The 18072-nt window shown below is 40.8% G+C and overlaps 1 protein-coding gene across 6 annotated transcripts in view; it reads right to left on the bottom strand.

Annotated features, from left to right (window-relative positions):
* The window catches only part of LRP1 (LDL receptor related protein 1), a 308287-nt gene that overhangs the window by 200482 nt on the left and 89733 nt on the right, over positions 1-18072 (bottom strand). For all 6 annotated transcript variants that reach the window (XM_061554630.1, XM_061554632.1, XM_061554633.1 and 3 more), the window contains one exon: positions 3039-3176. In XM_061554630.1, the coding sequence (XP_061410614.1) occupies positions 3039-3176 (138 nt within the window). The remainder of the gene's footprint in view (positions 1-3038; positions 3177-18072) is intronic.

The raw sequence follows: 18072 nt of genomic DNA, 5'->3' as shown, positions 1-18072 counted from the left end.
CGTCACGATAATCCAAGTGCAAAGCCTTATTAATGGCTCGCAAAAAAGAGCCCTATACACAAAATATAATTCCTGACTAGCCGTGGCATATTGTGCCATGTTTCCATGACCACTGGGAACAGTGGTGGCTTGGTTCTCGAAGAGGGCCGAATACAATTTGAAGCCCACATTCTTGCTGCAGTCATCCCAGACCGAATTGTTCCAATGTAAGCTCAGTCATACCAGATCAAATTGATCCAAGTGAGTTCAGCCATCCCAGATCAAACTGATCCATGTGATTTCAATCAACCCAGATCAAACTGATCCACGTGAGTTCAGCCATCCCAGATCAAACTGATCCAAGTGAGCTCAGCCATCCCAGATCAAACTGATCCAAGTGAGCTCAGTCATCCCAGATCAAACTGATCCACGTGAGTTCAGTCATCTCAGATCAAACTGATCCAAGTGAGCTCAGTCATCCCAGATCAAACTGATCCACGTGAGTTCAGTCATCTCAGATCAAACTGATCCAAGTGAGCTCAGTCATCCCAGATCAAACTGATCCACGTGAGTTCAGTCATCTCAGATCAAACCGATCCAAGTGAGTTCAGCCATCCCAGATCAAACTGATCCACGTGAGTTCAGTCATCCCAGATCAAACTAATCCAAGTGAGCTCAGTCATCTCAGATCAAACTGATCCAAGTGAGTTCAGCCATCCCAGATCAAACTGATCCCTTGAGCTCAGCCATCCCAGATCAAACTGATCCAAGTGAGTTCAATCATCCCAGATCAAACTGATCCAAGTGAGCTCAGCCATCCCAGATCAAACTGATCCACGTGAGTTCAGCCATCCCAGATCAAACTGATCCACGTGAGCTCAGTCATCCCAGATCAAACTGATCCAAGTGAGTTCAGTCATCCCAGATCAAACTGATCCACGTGAGCTCAGCCATCCCAAATCAAACTGATCCAAGTGAGCTCAGTCATCTCAGATCAAACTGATCCAAGTGAGTTCAGCCATCCCAGATCAAACTGATCCAAGTGAGCTCAGCCATCCCAGATCAAACTGATCCAAGTGAGTTCAGTCATCCCAGATCAAACTGATCCAAGTGAGCTCAGTCATCCCAGATCAAACTGATCCAAGTGAGCTCAGTCATCTCAGATCAAACTGATCCAAGTGAGTTCAGCCATCCCAGATCAAACTGATCCAAGTGAGCTCAGCCATCCCAGATCAAACTGATCCAAGTGAGTTCAGTCATCCCAGATCAAACTGATCCAAGTGAGCTCAGTCATCCCAGATCAAACTGATCCAAGTGAGCTCAGCCATCTCAGATCAAACTGATCCAAGTGAGTTCAGTCATCCCAGATCAAACTGATCCAAGTGAGTTCAGTCATCCCAGATCAAACTGATCCAAGTGAGTTCAGCCATCCCAGATCAAACTGATCCACGTGAGCTCAGTCATCCCAGATCAAACTGATCCACGTGAGCTCAGCCATCCCAGATCAAACTGATCCAAGTGAGTTCAGTCATTCCAGATCAAACTGATCCACGTGAGCTCAGCCATCTCAGATCAAACTGATCCAAGTGAGTTCAGCCATCTCAGATCAAACTGATCCAAGTGAGCTCAGTCATCCCAGATCAAACTGACCCAAGTGAGTTCAGCCATCCCAGATCAAACTGATCCAAGTGAGCTCAGCCATCCCAGATCAAACTGATCCAAGTCAGTTCAGTCATCCCAGATCAAACTGATCCAAGTGAGTTCAGTCATCTCAGATCAAACTGATCCAAGTGAGTTCAGCCATCCCAGATCAAACTGATCCAAGTGAGCTCAGTCATCCCAGATCAAACTGATCCAAGTGAGCTCAGTCATCCTGGAGATGAAACTGATTCAAGTGAGCTCAGTCATCTCAGATCAAACTGATCCAAGTGAGCTCAGTCATCTCAGATCAAACTGATCCACGTGAGTTCAGTCAACCCAGATCAAACTGATCCATGTGAACTCAGCAGCACCCTGTCCCCCCAGGGCACGGTTGTAGCAAAACACACACGCGTTTTTTTTTTTACCTTGGTCAACCCTTGAACCAGTCATTACATAATGTGGCTAACACAGAAGCTTCAGACATTTGCCATTATGTCATTTGTTACGTTCAACTTGCGAGCCATGGTTGTGTTAAAAAAAAACAAGAGGGACAGGGCAGCGTGGGGTTACAAAACCAATAGATGTCAACATCGAATAGTCTAATCTGAACCTAAATTGACTTTTATTTAAAACAAACGATTTGTTTTAAGATTGCTTCCTGACATCCCCCTGGCCAATAACTAACTATATGAGAGTGTGGGAGGGGACATGGGGGGTGCAAGCCTAATGTTTCGCCTTGGTTGTTAAAACCGATCGGTCAACATTCGCTAAGTTAACGAGCGTCTACTTGTCACTTGCACTTAACTTGTTGGTAGCTCACATGCATAAAACATTTACAAAAAATGCGTCCTGATTTTGTCAATAAATATTTAAGCTGGCAACGGTAACCAGTGCAGCTGATTTCCCATTACGTTATTAAAAAGTGCTTTACTTAAATCATGAATCAGGACGGCATGGCCTAAATGTTCGGTTGACGTCATACTTGGAGCTTCGTTGCTTACACAACCACCCTGTGCTTCGATAGGTCAAACTGTCTGTGGCAATCTTCTTGGTTCTTTCGGTAAAGTCACGTAGAAGGGAAATAATAAAATAATAAAAATAAAACAAGCTGCAGTGCAAAGTCAAAGATAATCTCACATGCACTGAAAGACACCTTGATATCATCAGACATGTCCTAACATTATTTAAATATATCCTTAAATGCGGCTCTATTGAGAAACTATAAATAGATTGAGGAATCCGGAACAAATTTGACGCATCAAAGAATCGGAAAATGTCATTCTGACATGGCATGCACATTTTCTTATTCTTTCGTTTATTTTGTCCTTACCAGACTCATTGGCTCCTTTATCCGCCTTCCACCACATGCTCAGTCGTACGATATATAACAAGCGCCAACCCGACATTCCCCAACTAACCTCGGCAGTGCGTTCCTTCGTCGTAGCCATCCGGACAGTCATTATTCCCGTCGCATAGCTTGCTCATGTGAATGCACAGCTCGGTTCCAAGGCAGTGGTAGTGATTGACCTGACACTTCATCTCATTCGGCTTCTGACCTATAGGGGGAGAAAAACAGAGCGAGAAGGAAAAGGTGAAGGCAGTGGGCGGGGAGTGGAGGGCAAAGGGGGGATAAGCGAGAGAGAGAGAGCCAACAGACACAATTCAATATCATTCAATAAAAGGTGAACGCACGCCCTGCAGGGCTTGCACACAGACAGCCCCCCTCTTTTACGGCTGCCCGGGTGTGTTGGACACGACGCAGGCATATACAACAAGGTTACATGTGGACAAGGCCCTGTCTCTATCCCACCCGTGACCGTAACGAGAGAACAGGCTGGTTACGCCCACGAGGCAAGCGGTAACACTTGGACAAGATGAAGTGCCTACAGCCCAATGGTGAGATCTTGTTTAAAGTGGGGGGGGGGGGGGGGGGGGGGGTGACACCAAAACTATGAGGGGGGCAAGGCAGATAACACAGTCAGTGCGAGGCAAACATTAAAACACATTTTCCATTGCAGTGGTTCCCAATGTAATGGAAAACATTACACTGGGGAACACTGCAATGGAGGGGGGGATTTTAAAATGTCATTGCTAGTTATGAAAAAATGCCCAAAGCAGGAATGTTTTAATGACATTTCACTCGACTATACAGTGCATACATTGGCCTAAAGCGTTTAAATTAAGAGGACATGCAGATTGGGGGTTAACAGTCATTTCCAAACAAGGTGCCAGCACTACTGAGATCTGACCTCAATTCCTCCGTGACCACTCAATTAGACCAACTTCTCAATTGTAAGTCAAGTTATGGTCTCAAGACTAGCACCGAATATATCATTTTCCCGCTCCGAAAACTTATGTCCGAGTAAATTAAAGGAATTCATTCACAGACAAGGTATGAAGAGCACAAACTAAAATTATGTCTTGGTATTGTCATAAAAAATCTCTCGCCAAACAAAAACCCACGGAGCCTGCATTTAACTTTCAACTCACGATGTATGGCCCATCCTTGTGACACATGGCTCTGCTCTAGATGTGGAGATTATGCAGATAATGAAAAATCCTTAGACCTACTTTTACAACAACAAAAATACATGCATATACCGTGACAAATCCTATCTTGAAAGTTCATGGCATTGTACCTGCATTGCAGCATAGCATTTTTTTTTATTTTGGTAACACAGCTAACTCTTGCAAATCAGACTATCCTAGGCCTCGTGAGTTCTCACCTCGTTAAACAAATAAAAGTAACAATTTTATATCGCTTGGCTGACTAAAACCATTCGATTGACTGTCATGAGGCAAATAAGCGCATAGCAGTGTACGGAAAAGTGTGACACCTGATGTGCTTATCATGAACAAAGTCATTTGAAGGATTTTTCAGATGTAAGCATCTTCACAGCAGTCTTTCTCTGACACATGGGGCAAAATGCACTGTGATATGTCCTAAAGGATTATTTACGTTAAGTCATGATGCCTGGGGCACAATTTGTACGAATTGTAAATGAATAATAAATAAAAAGCAGAAGAGAAATAACAAATATTCTCCAAAACATTTAAAAATAATCGAACAATTAAATGTTGTTCACATACGCATTAATATTAATGAAAAGATTAGCCAAATGTTGGTATTTCTGTACTATTAAATACAATCAAGATTACACGTACATTTTAGCTCGTAACTAATAACAGAAACCAATAGCAGTAGTGACGTATTACAGTGCACATTAATTACAGATCTATAAACCTTTTCAAGAGCAGTTATTTTTGCATGCCAGTATGTTTGCCTTTGAGCGGCTATAAAAACGCATCCATGAGCTGAAATGCTCTGATCAATAGCACGTGTGCAGCAGCAGCAGCTTAAACAGGCATCGGCCTAATCCGGCCTTGCCGCTGGATACTTTGCGCAACAACAGCATAGGTAGGCAACGGGCAGAGTGAGACCCACATGAAACAAAGTGGAAGAGATCGGTACAATCAATTAGGTGAGTCTGCCAGTGCAGTTGAGGGATTCTTGAATTTCCAGTCCCACCCATGTACACATTTTATTGGCATTGCGTAAGTTGTTGCTGCACCGTAACCTCATTTCGCTTAAATTTCCCTTCATATTACACGACTTCGCCCACTTTCGCAAGGCTTCTCAGGAATGACACAAGCTATGGCTTTGAACTTTGGATAATGGTGCTCATTGCAGACAAATTAAAGTCTACCAGGCAGCCAAAAATGCACTATTTGTGGGGCAAAGAGCTCCAAAGTGTGGTGTCAACAAAAAGTGATGCTTTTGTAATGTCTTTGCAATGGTTGAAATACTGGTCAACTTTATTAGAAAAAGGGGATTACTGAAGGGCAAGTACATTTTTGTTGATAATAAAAACATCAAATTGACATTTCATAATTCTTTTCGCTGTAATCAGTCAATATGTAATTTTCGCTTATCTTTACACATGCATAGACAGCTGAAGAAAAATAACTGTAGGAGATAGTGCTGGTAGTGAACATCCCAAACAAGGATGTGATGTCACCCGCATCATACAGGCATCACACCTTTGTTTCCCCAGTGCTGGTGTTGTGCCACACGACACCAAACATTTATTTTAGACCCATTTGACATGGAGTTTGGCCTAGGCCAGCCTCAGAGACAAAGTGCCAAGAATGTGTTTACAAAAACCAATCAATACACGTACAAAAATGTATGTTTTTATTGAACGTACATTTTTTTATAATAATTTTTTTTTAATGTTTTTTGCTAAGATTTAATGTCTGTTTTCAGAAGTAAACATGTACTACAAGATGTTTTGAATAAGCTTCATGGCTGCTGCAACAACTCAGACTGCAATGCTCCATCAGAGCTTTTGAAGCATTCGAAGTCTCGTGGGAAATAGACGGGTGATAGGAATGAGAACGACACGGTGCATCTGCCTGGCAGGGATTGTTTTCTGTCAAGCCCTCATGCGCTACGACGCGTAAAATTGCTTCTCGAATGTGTTGCTTCACCTTCTCGGAAAGCTGAGGTGCCCACTTATTTCTCGCAATAATGCCAAGCCATGCAGCCAGCTTCAGGTCCCTCTCCACATTTCTGCATTTCTCATTTAAAAAAGAAAGCCTTTACTTTTTGTTTGTCCACGCCTTTGAACCATTTTGCCCATCTCCACTGTGTGTTATCGCTGCACATCATAATAATGGCCAGGATAAACTCAGTTGGGAAGGAAAAGGCTCATCGTTGTGAGGTCACAAGGTCAAATTTTAGTCACAGTAATTTCAATCCATCATCCCTCTGGAGCTGGTAAAAGGAGCACTCCTTGCTGGTAGGGAATTGCTGAAGAATACGGGACTTCCAGAATTTGTATCAAGCGCGACAATGAAGATGGCACCACCAAAGTGTCAAATAATCGTGGTAAAGCGAATTAAGTTTCACTTAGAGACAAAGTGACAGGCAGAAGAAAAGGCAGGCAAACTGAGAGTTGGGTATTTAGTTGACTGATTGCCTGTTAAGGTCTCCCACTGCTGAAATTAAAGTGGAATATTTCAAACGCCTTTGCAGTGAAAAAAACAAGGTCCAGGAACTTCATAACCCATTAGCCTTCATGGTGCCTCGTTATACAGCAGAGCACTTTGCGTGCGCATTCAAATCGCTTCTGGTCGACTAGCAATCTACTGCAGTTTCAATCAAGCAGGAAGCAAAAAAAACTATCCGACGACATCTTCCAGATGGCCGAGCTTTGACCATTTCCGCCATTTCCATTTCGTGCCAACTTTCCAATATGTTATTGCAAGCGAAAAGGCCAACGAATGCAAATCTTAAAACTTCAGAGGAATGCGTGTATTCCACATACTGTATTTCTTCTTTGAAACAATGTGAAACAAAATATATGCTTTGTGCTATATATCATTGTAGATTAGGAAATCACATTTTTCGATTTAAAGCTTTCGTGACTGCAGGGATTCATCTTCTTGGTTCTTTCGGTAAAGTCACGTAGAAGGGAAATAATAAAATATTATGTTTCATTTTTATTAGGAATTCACAGCTGTGAAATCATGTTCTTATAACAATTAAGTATGGGGCAGCAGATAAGATCACACCACAAAAGTAGCCTTCTGAAGTAAACAACATGTGCTGGAATAACTTGTTAATGACACAATACACTGGAATGATTTGAGCTTCAACATTCATGTGAAAATAGGCATTCAGAATTTAAACTATAAAACCACTACAGATGTAGAAAACCAAAATAAAGAAAAAAACCACCGTCACATTCCTGGGCTCCGGCTCCGTAATAAAGGAAGCCACATATATTTCACCGCAGTGGTCACAGAAGGTAAACGAATCAGCACAGCTGTTAATGCCACCGCAAGACAATTTAGTGATGGGCTCAGCCGCTATAAAGAATGTCAAGACGGTGTCGTTTTATGCCGTACAATGGAAGATGAGCACACAATTCAGTTGCGGCCCATTGGCTTCCGAGGCACCACGATGTCAAGTGTGGCGACCCCATGTGTACAGGCCCCCCCACGTTGGTGACTTTTTGCTTCGGTGAAATTTGTGCTCGTATCATAGGCGAGGCTTCACTCTGCATCCCTTAAATGCATCCATGCCAGCATTTAGCTAATCAGGCACACAATATCTTACAAGTGTGGTTAATATTAAATAATAATCATGATCTGAGGACGTTAATTTATATTTCCAAGAGATATCGCATTTCGTATGACATTTTAAAAAGCAGTTTGTTTATCATTACAGTAATAACACTATGTAGTCATATTTACATATGGTAGTATATTATACAGTGATTCAGATTTTGCTTTGTTTTTGTACTTTAAACATTATTACTGTCACAAGGAGACATAATTGAGGTGGCCTAACCTACAGGGCCGGTAAAGAATGCTGTAACTGAAAGGTTTCACTGTTTGCTAGATATACCTAAGTAAAAATATGTTTTTTCAATAGGACACACTATTCTTAAAATATTGAAAGATGGTTGTTTTCATTATCATTGTATAAGTGGTTCATTACAGTATTTTATTGTTTATCATTGTTGTAAACTAGAGAACCAAAAGTATCACAATGCAGGGAGCCTGTGTACATAGTAGCCTTCCTCTGTACAGTTGCAGTGGCGAATACGGAGCAAAAGCCAGTGTTAAAACTACTGCGTATTTAAAAAAAAACAGAATGTTACACGAGTACTTGAAAATACACTCCACAATGTGCGGTGATATCAGGGTGCATATTTGAGATCCTGTAGTCTGCAGCACAAGTCTGCAGCACACCGCGGATAGTAGTCCCCTAATCTGTTCTGCGCATTGGCATGAGTAAAGGCTGTGGCCTTGACAGCTGAAGCCTAGACTCATACGGTTCTCCCATCTTGTCTGAAGAACCATGCCAGAATCGAGGTAGAACTACTGGGCCAATTCTGGGAACTAGGCATCAGCCATAAATGTCCATGGTGATTCCACTCGGCCTGCCAGGCCCTCCCTGATTACCTAAATGCCATGCCAAGCTCAGCCACCTCCCCCGGCCACCACATGATTGCAAGATTCCACTGATTCCATTATGACATTATGAATCATATTCAAGTCTAAGGATCAAATAATGGTTCCAGGCTACAAATCACGAGAATGGCCCAGGCGCTCCTGTAAAGTATACGTTTAGTGTTTTGAGTCGAATCTGCACATGTGTTTGTCAACACCATACCGTACATTAAACGGGCCAGTTTATTAAAGGAAACGGGGAAAAAACAATTTTCATCCCTTTCAAAAACAGTGGTCGAGTGGCATTATAATTTGAGATATTGGGCTGTGAGTCGATGCAAGGCCACACTTGAAAAACAAATCTCTGCAGAAGTTGGTTAAAAATTGTGACTTCATGTATTCATCCTTCCTAATATCTGTTTTACACATTATTCCTTTACTTGTGCTTCTTTCTCATCCTACATTGTCCTTCCTGTCTTTTATGCCCAGATCACATTTCTCGCATCCATTGCTTCGGGCCCTCCCTTCCGCTCTCCCTCCCATCCCTCGTCTTTGAATTGGTTCCCCCCCAACCCCTTCTCCATGTTTTTTTCTCTCTCTCCGTTTGGCACAGCTGCAGTCCTGCCGGGACCGAGGCATCTGATCTGTGCAGCCGTAAGGAATATTAATCACCACGACATGTTTACAGCGGGCCTCAGGCCAGGCTTGATCCCTCCTAGCTCAATGGATGCATTGTGCCGTTGGTGCAGTCTGCGGACGGAAATGCCAGCGAACGTAGCTGAAGCAATCTGAAAGCTCCATCGCTGTATCCCCCCCCCCCCACCCCATTATCGGCAATTAGCGCTGCTCCACTTTTACAAACCTTAATAACTTTTTACCATAAAATACATCACTTATCACAAGGATACATACAAATATCAAGCCACTTACTTAACCCTCTGGAATCAACGTCGAGACAGAAAATAACATTATTCTGTGGAAGTTTAAACGGCTTAATTTTAAAATCTTTATTCGTGAACAATACAGCTTTATCATTTGTGTATGGCAACAACTCAACAAGAGGACACTGTGGCCTTGTTCTTAGAAGTCAGAACAGCCACAGTTGCCAGGGACATATGTACTGTCAGATGACATTACATCACTGACACTGAACCTCAGTAGAAGTTAACTCTAGCTCTATCCCTGCCTTGAGGATTGAGATAAATATAGAGTATCCTCGAATCGTGGTGGTCATGTATACATATCCTTTTAAAAAGCACGAGCCACATAATGAAAACAAACTACGTCCCTTAAATAAACATGGAAGTCCCGGAGCTAAAATTGAAATTTGGAAGCGCGGTGGCTGAAATTGAGAGGACAAGAAATGCATATGTACTGAGACTGTTCAACCCCCTCTCCCCAATTGCAAGCAAAGTACATAACTGCACTTCTGCAATAGCACCACTCAGCTATTAATATAGTTGAGTTTTTTAGTTTTAAAATGTTAGCACCTAAAATAAAAACTAGTATCCATGTTAAATTTCGATTTAAAGCTTTCGTAACTGCAGGGATTCATCTTCTTGGTTCTTTCGGTAAAGTCACTTAGAAGGAAAGTACGTAGAAGGGAAGCTTGGCAGTGTTTCATTCTTCACCTGAAGACGGCTGCTTGCGTTGTGGCCGAAACGTCGTGAGAATTATTTTATTATGTTTTATTTTTATTATTTTGCTACTTCCCTTCTACGTGACTTTACCGAAAGAACCAAGAAGATAGTATCCATGTTATGTTCATTCAGTTATAAAGAGAAAGTAAAGTCAATTATATTGTTTTAAATGTAGTTAAAAATCTAAAATGCTGAGAAAATAATGTTAATGGGCTTTGCCTGATAAATGTCTCAAGTATTTACAATATTGTTATTTAGAGCAATAACATGTGCGGTTGCACCTTGCGTACATCTCTTGAATATTCAATCACAGACTTAGCCAGCTGCCACACGCAGTGGGTTTTACTGTGTCAACCTGAAAGGTACCACACATGCTACTCATAATGCATTTGGACATGTGCTATTTATTACGTTACATCATGTTTATGTAATATCCTGAAATTGAACTGCCCTTCCACGAGAAGGTTAAGTATACAAAGAGTTATTCAATATCCACGAAAACTGGTGATATACATCAGACGGCTAGTTTGATAATTAACACACTGTATATTAATGTATATGCACAGACTTAGAATGCAATTTGGATTTCTGCAGCATCTCAATGAAGACGCACCACAAGACAAACTAACATTCGAAAGATAAATAGAGCAGTGGTTGACACACAATGGACAGGCAGATAGACACCACAAGACAGGTAATCGGCTGATTGATGACAATTCATCTGATATGTCATCTACATATATATGCCATATACATAACACGTATGTGTTCTAATACTTTCTCAAGTTTCCAACCGTGTAAATCCTATCATTCCATATTTTATGACCCATAAAAGAGTACCACATCTGTTCCTTATAACATCATCTGTTTGGCAGTAAAATATACTGTAGTGGACATAATTCTGTGTTTAGTGCATTTGCATGAATAAGCTCAGATTTAAAATGCGTTTTGACCTAATTTTCTGAGAATGTTCCGAGACATCGTCTAGACACTCGTCGAAACGGCAAAGAGACAGATTAACATCTGCATAAGAGAAATGTTACCTTACGATGACCAGAGATGTGTATGCCAAAGCAACATGCACAAGCGAGCGGTTATAGAAAGGCCACGTACAACAGTTATCCAAACACGACTGCTGCCTTGATATCAGCCAAAATTAATTATCATTATCTTTTTCAGACATTTTTTAATTACACAAATTGTCCATTCGGACCTCTCGCAGAGCAGTTTAACCGTTCGCTTGAGAGAACAGTCCATGGAAATGGATTTCTTAGAACTACCCTCTGGAGGTCCCTTCAAGTGACCGTTGGTCCACACAGTAGTGAGCAGCACGTCCCACTCGACGTATCAGTCAGCTTCATCGCCGTCATTGGTGACTGGGCAGAGACCATCAAGCCACTGCACAAGTTTGAACCCAATCTAATCTCAGGCAGCTGCCGAAATTCTAACTCAGCGGTGCCACACAACTACCTTGTAAATGTCGATTTAAAGCTTTCGTGACTGCAGGGATTCATCTTCTTGGTTCCTTCGGTAAAGTCACGTAGAAGGGAAGTAATACAATAATAAAAATAAAACATAATAAATAATTCTCACGACGTTTCGGCCACAACGCAAGCCGCCGTCCTCAGGTGAAGAAGCTTGGTGGTGTTTCATTCTTCACCCGAGGAAGGCTGCTTGCGTTGTGGCCGAAACGTCGTGAGAATTATTTTATTATGTTTTATTTTTATTATTTTATTATTTCCCTTCTACGTGACTTTACCTTGTAAATGTAATTATTTACGTAAAAATCCACAACAGGTGCCACACCTAGATAATATATATATTTAATTGTTTTATTTTTATTATTTTATTATTTCCCTTCTACGTGACTTTACCTTGTAAATGTAATTCTTTACGTAAAAATCCACAACAGGTGCCACACCTAGATAATATATATTTATATGTTTTATTTCTATTATTTTATTATTTCCCTTCTACGTGACTTTACCTTGTAAATGTAATTCTTTACGTAAAAATCCACAACAGGTGCCACACCTAGATAATACATTCATATTCAACAGGCTAAAATGGTTCTTGGCGCCTTCAACAGCGAAGTAGTTAAAAGTGTGGGTTGTCGTCCAATACGGTTTGCAATAATAGCGTCATTCAAACTGAAAACGTATTGTACTTCGAATGCAACTGGGATCACATGCTCCACAAAGCAAATAACATCTGCTCCAAACATTAGTCAGAACACAAGCTTGGATGACTCTTTCTCCCTCTTGTTTATGCCTAGGACTAGGAGTCATAGTTTTTATAGGCGTGCACATTTGCTTCTTGAATTAATTTCACACTGGTATGGAAAATCCAAGTCCATTGAAAATGGTCGAAAATATTTTAGTGAAAATATAAATGTTGATGACTTCAAGTCACATCTGTATGATACATTTTGGAGTGTTTTACTCGCTTGCACAAACACTCCATTTGAAGGGATTGTTTCATGGTTTTTAGAAGAGTAAAATACAAGTTCACTATTTTTGAGTTTAGTTTTCCAAAACCATTTCAACCAGCTCTTGTCAGCCACTATTTCCTCACTTTGAGCCCAGTTCACATAGTTACGCATACTTGGATGTATTTTCTCGTCTTGTCTCTCCAACAGAGATCTTCAACTGTTTCACGAAGCTGTTAAATGTTTCAATATATTTGATTTGTTACACGGATGATCCGATTTAGCCAGTTGCCCCGCAATTTTACAAGTGAGATCCGTGATGGGTGAGCAAAACAGCTACAAAACAAAAAACATGAATATTGCAGACAATAAGTACAGGGTCCTTGAGGTATGTTGGACAAAAAAATAAGTGTTTAATGGTCATATGAAACACGAGAATAAAAAAACCAGTGCAAACAAGTGGGAGCAAGATGAGCCAGAAAAAAAGTTAGGTGCAGTATGCCGTGTTTTAGTTGAATAGGAAAATAAAGAGGGAGTATGAAAGGAGTGAAGCAATCTGTAGCTAAGCGGCGAGGGTATTCCAGAAATGTGGAGCAGCAACACAAAAGGCCTTTTTACCAAACAAAGTTTGAGCAAATTGATTTTTGTTCGTAATAAGGAAGTTACTTCTGAGGCTACAGGAGGGAGCTAGAAGAACTAAGTGTCCCTTTGGGCAATTGGCAGATTTGTTTGAGGACCATCAGGATGAAGACAGCTTAGTAATGGGTCCCTCTAGATATCCAGGGGGGACAGATTTGAGTTGATGTACAGGTTGCAATGGTGACTTCTATAGGGGGTGTCAAGGACATAACGGAGATAGCGGAGTGGTATAATGGAACGAGACATTTTAAGGTAGATTCAGAAGGCGGTAGCTGGTGTCACAATCAAATACGGGCCGGATGGAGGCTGTAACTATATGGAGTCGAGGTGGAATACGCCATTTTCTTCTGTACAGAACTCCAGTTGTTTTGTTTTGATCGTATTGTCCATGTGGTCAATGTGGGTCTTGAAAGACAGTTTCGAGTCCAGAATAATGATTAGATAATTGAATATCTCAACCTACTCAATAAGGTGCGAGAGTCCAGTGCCACAATACACAAACGTGGCGAGAGAGGTTTGGGGCAGGCGGAGAATAACAACCGTTGGTCTTTTTAGCACCGAGGACCAGTTTTAGGGCATGAAGTTGAGGATGATTGAAGTTCTGTTGTAGATGCCATGGGATTTCTGGAGGTCATCAGGACTGTGTCATAAGCAAACAAAGGGTTCATGTAACAGCGCAAGTTGTTGACGTGCAGAGAAAACGGGATAGGGCCACACAACGAGCCCCGACCATCTCCCTTGGCAACGGGGTTCCTGTCAGAAGATGTATTCTTGACAAAGACAATTTTAAATGGGTCAGATAGGTAGTTGCAAATCCAGTTGACTGGATAATTCGAAAAATGTAGGCGTTTTATCCTTTGCAGCATAATAGCGTGATCCAGTGTCAAAAGTGTTAGACAAGTCATGACTTGATAATGAAAAGCAAAGTACAAATAAAGTTTTCAATCAGAGCATAGTACCTGCTATGACATGGATCAATAACATTAACACTTGACAAGGAGTGTGGAGCAGTGCATTCTTGGATATAAACGGAGAAACAGAGAGAAAAACACCTGTGCCATTAAGCAAACACAATTTAGAGACATAATATTCCATGTTAAGAAAGAGCAAGTGCGCCCGCGGTAGGTCACGTCACAAGAAGTGATGATGGTCAGTGGTCGAGACTTAAGACTGAAGTGGCAGTTAAAGAAGAAACATGTCCTAAGGGTGCTTTCAACTTCGAAACATAGAGCGATGAGATACACTTGTGTGCAGGAGCTCGACTGATTTTCGCATCACGCAACGGCTTGGGGAAGCCTTCATCCAGCAGCAGATAAAACCATGGCATGGTAACGATTGTGTTTCCAAGTCGGATTGATCATAGCAATGCATGCATTCCATGGAACATGGGCACTTTGTAATTTCGCCTGTTAAAGATACACCGAGGGCCACGTATTTTCACGCAAATATGCGTACACATTGTTGACAGAAAGAAACATACTGTATTGCTATTTTTGCCAGTCTGATGGGTGATGCTTATGGAAATAAGACATTTGGCAGCCATGTGAGCACCGAGGAGCTGAACATTCCAGACAGAAAACAGTGAACATCGCACCCCTGGATTGGCATTCACTAAAAGCTCACACAAGAAGCAGAGCAAATAGTGTGGCTCTAAGAACTCAGGATTCACTGATAACATGGTAGGGTTATATTTAGCAAGATTAACATTTTACCAAGTTTTACCTAAATATAGCTTATGTATCCACGCTGTTTGGCAAGATCTATATCGCTTTACAGGGGCACAGTAGTGAGTACGGTTGGCAGGTGTCACCAGTGGTTAACAATATCTAAACCTGGGCCCTCACCTTCAAACACTGTCATTCAAGCCCGATGACTGACAGCATGGATAGGTTGTAAATTAATATTATTATCATCACCTTCAGCCTTTCTATTGCAGCTGGTATGTTATCACCATACCGATTTAAAGGATTGATATGAAGAAGTTATGCGAACATATTGTACAATATTACATGTTTATTACACTATGATCTGGTCATATAGTTTTTATAGCTCTTCAGTATGCATTTGTTAAATATTTATCTGAGTACAGTATAAGATATATTTGATCAAATTCAACTGGCATCTACAAATATACTAAGCCGTCCACAGGCTCGCCAACCTAGACATGAAAATCATCTGTCACAAACTTGCCGCTAGACAAAAGAGAAATTCACCATGAAAAATCTTCTGAAGAGCATTACAACTTTAGATCCCTCAAGCATATGGGACAGCTGACTTAACGGCATCTCTGAAGGTTTGGAATGGGTTTTAAATTGCGGAACATACACTCCATACATATGCGGGTTAAATCACTTTGGAATACCAACGTGGAAAAATATTGTGAATATATGCATGTTAAATCACTTGGAATACCAAAAAGCTAAAATATTTAGTTAATATATGCAGGTTAAATCACTTGGAATACCAACGTGGAAAAATATGTAGTTAATATATGCAGGACCCTTCCCACCAAAGCAGAATAAATTTCAGCTTAAAAATCAATGCGAGATGGAATTCATGCATGTGTTCTGGGCCAATAATCATCAATAAAAGTATGTTTATTTACTACAGAAGACATAAAAAAACGATGGCATAGTTTCAGCTGCACTTGCTTGTGTGTGTGTTAGAGCTGGGCAATTCCTTCAGGAATTAGATTCCTATGATTCCACTCTGGACTATTCATGGAGGATAGAAACTCTTCGATGATTTATTCCCATGTAAAAATTCCCATTAATTTTCACTGCATTCCAACAGGGATTCTGCCTTGGAAGATCGAAGAAACATCGGGATGAGACTCTAGCTGAGCAATTCTACGGTAATTGGCCCGATTATAGTCAGCTAGAATCTGGCCAATTACTGTCGGCCAAAATCACAATTGAAATGCATGGCAAATTATCCCAATTCTACCCCGAATCCGGCAATGAAGTTTATGAATGACGGAAGGACCAATGGGGGCTAGACGCGCCAGTGGAGGCCAGCGCTGGTTAAATTCTCATCCACACCCACGTGTTATATAAACACTCAGCTGCCCCGTGTACAAGCTAGGAAAATATACCTACATTGTTGCATGCATATCCTAGACTTTACCAATGCTTTGTTATGGCTAAGGACAGTACTAGGTCAGTCCCAAGGCCCCTGCTGCTGGCTTTCCTGTAAATGCTACGCCGGAATCGTGTGGTGAAAGCAGAGCAATTGCACACTACTTCTCTGCTAATGCCTTACACTTCGAAGAATCACAGAAACATTCGCAGTGCGATGCAGAATCGCCTTGAAACTCGCAAAACAGGCACTGTAATTGCTTCTCGTCGTTTCTCCATCACAGCCCCCGTCATCTAGAATGCCATCCCCCCTATTCACATCTGTAACGATTAATAATTTTCTTCGTTCAAAAACCATCTAAAGGTGCATCTCTTCAGCTCGACATTTAACCGAGTCTCACCGGACAGTGCGACGCGATCCGACACCGAACTCGGCTCCACGCCTCAGAATTGTGTCTTCGGTCCGCAACATTGCGGGCGTTATAAATTGTATTATTATTACTAGGCATCGCCCATACAGGCTCCCATTGACCATTCTTCCCTTCTTACTCGACTGCGATACTGCGCTACAACACTGTCAGGTCTCTCCCTGCTACAACAATTCCATGATCCCACAATTCTAATGATCCTCTTAAGAATTGCATTTGATTTGAAAAAAAAATGGAATTGGAATTTCATCGAGAATCGTGAGAATTTGCCGAGCTCTAATGCATGTAAAGTAGAAGGAATAAATAGCAATATACTCCCTAATTTACATTCTCCCTTTCAGCCCTCAAGCTACAATTAAACATAGAGTCTACATTTCCATGGCACACATTCATTAAGGCAATATAATTTCACAACTGATGTCCGTTATTTATAATGATGACATTCGCAATACAATTTCAGTTACTAAATATAGCGTATTAGTGTCCCGCGACTGAACTAAATTGGTAAATGTATCCAATATATTTTAAACATGATTTTTCTAACCGGCAGTTGTTTAATGGTTATTGAGAAAAATGACAGATGAACATTAATTTATGCGTAGTTCTGATATTTAAATGAAATTGTGCCCCATATTACATCAGAAATCTAATTGTTGAATCCATTATAAATCGTATACACTATAACTCTTAAAATTAGTGATACAATTTAAACCATGTTTAAAAAACAGAACAGCTTCTTTAAATACATTTTAATCAAACACATAACAAACATAAAATATTATATACCTTGAAAATACTGCCGAATAGAGCTTTGTAGATGGGAGTAGAATGTACTATATTTCTGTGCATCACCATGGTGCTTGCTCAGCAATAGACTTGAATGAATTAATTGTCATCGATTCATCTGATTATTCATGCATGGGATTGAGTGTGTGACAATCAATTACAATATTTATGACCTATGCAGATTATGGGGAAGTTGTTATATTCAGGTTAATGAAGAGGGGACAGACGCAAAGACAGGACAAAATGAGGTAGTAAAAATTAGATGAGAATAAATTATTCCTGGAGTTGAAGTGTGCTCCTAATCATGTAATTTTGAACGGGGTGCATTGCTAAATGTTTACAGCTAAGCATTACAATAAAATCAGGAGTGATAGTGTTCTGTTCTTAGGATAGATAATGTACTGTTTGCTGTTGTACCTTTTTTATATACGATTTGCAGTTTCGTTTTTGCTTATTCACAATATAATTGAAATGTTATCATTAATCTATTT

This window comes from Lethenteron reissneri, chromosome 20 (genome assembly GCF_015708825.2).
Source record: "Lethenteron reissneri isolate LAM-NWPU_2019-01 chromosome 20, ASM1570882v1, whole genome shotgun sequence".
NCBI lineage: Eukaryota > Metazoa > Chordata > Hyperoartia > Petromyzontiformes > Petromyzontidae > Lethenteron > Lethenteron reissneri.
The sequence above is the reverse complement of the archived record's forward strand: the minus strand, read 5'-3'. Positions and strand labels throughout refer to the sequence as shown.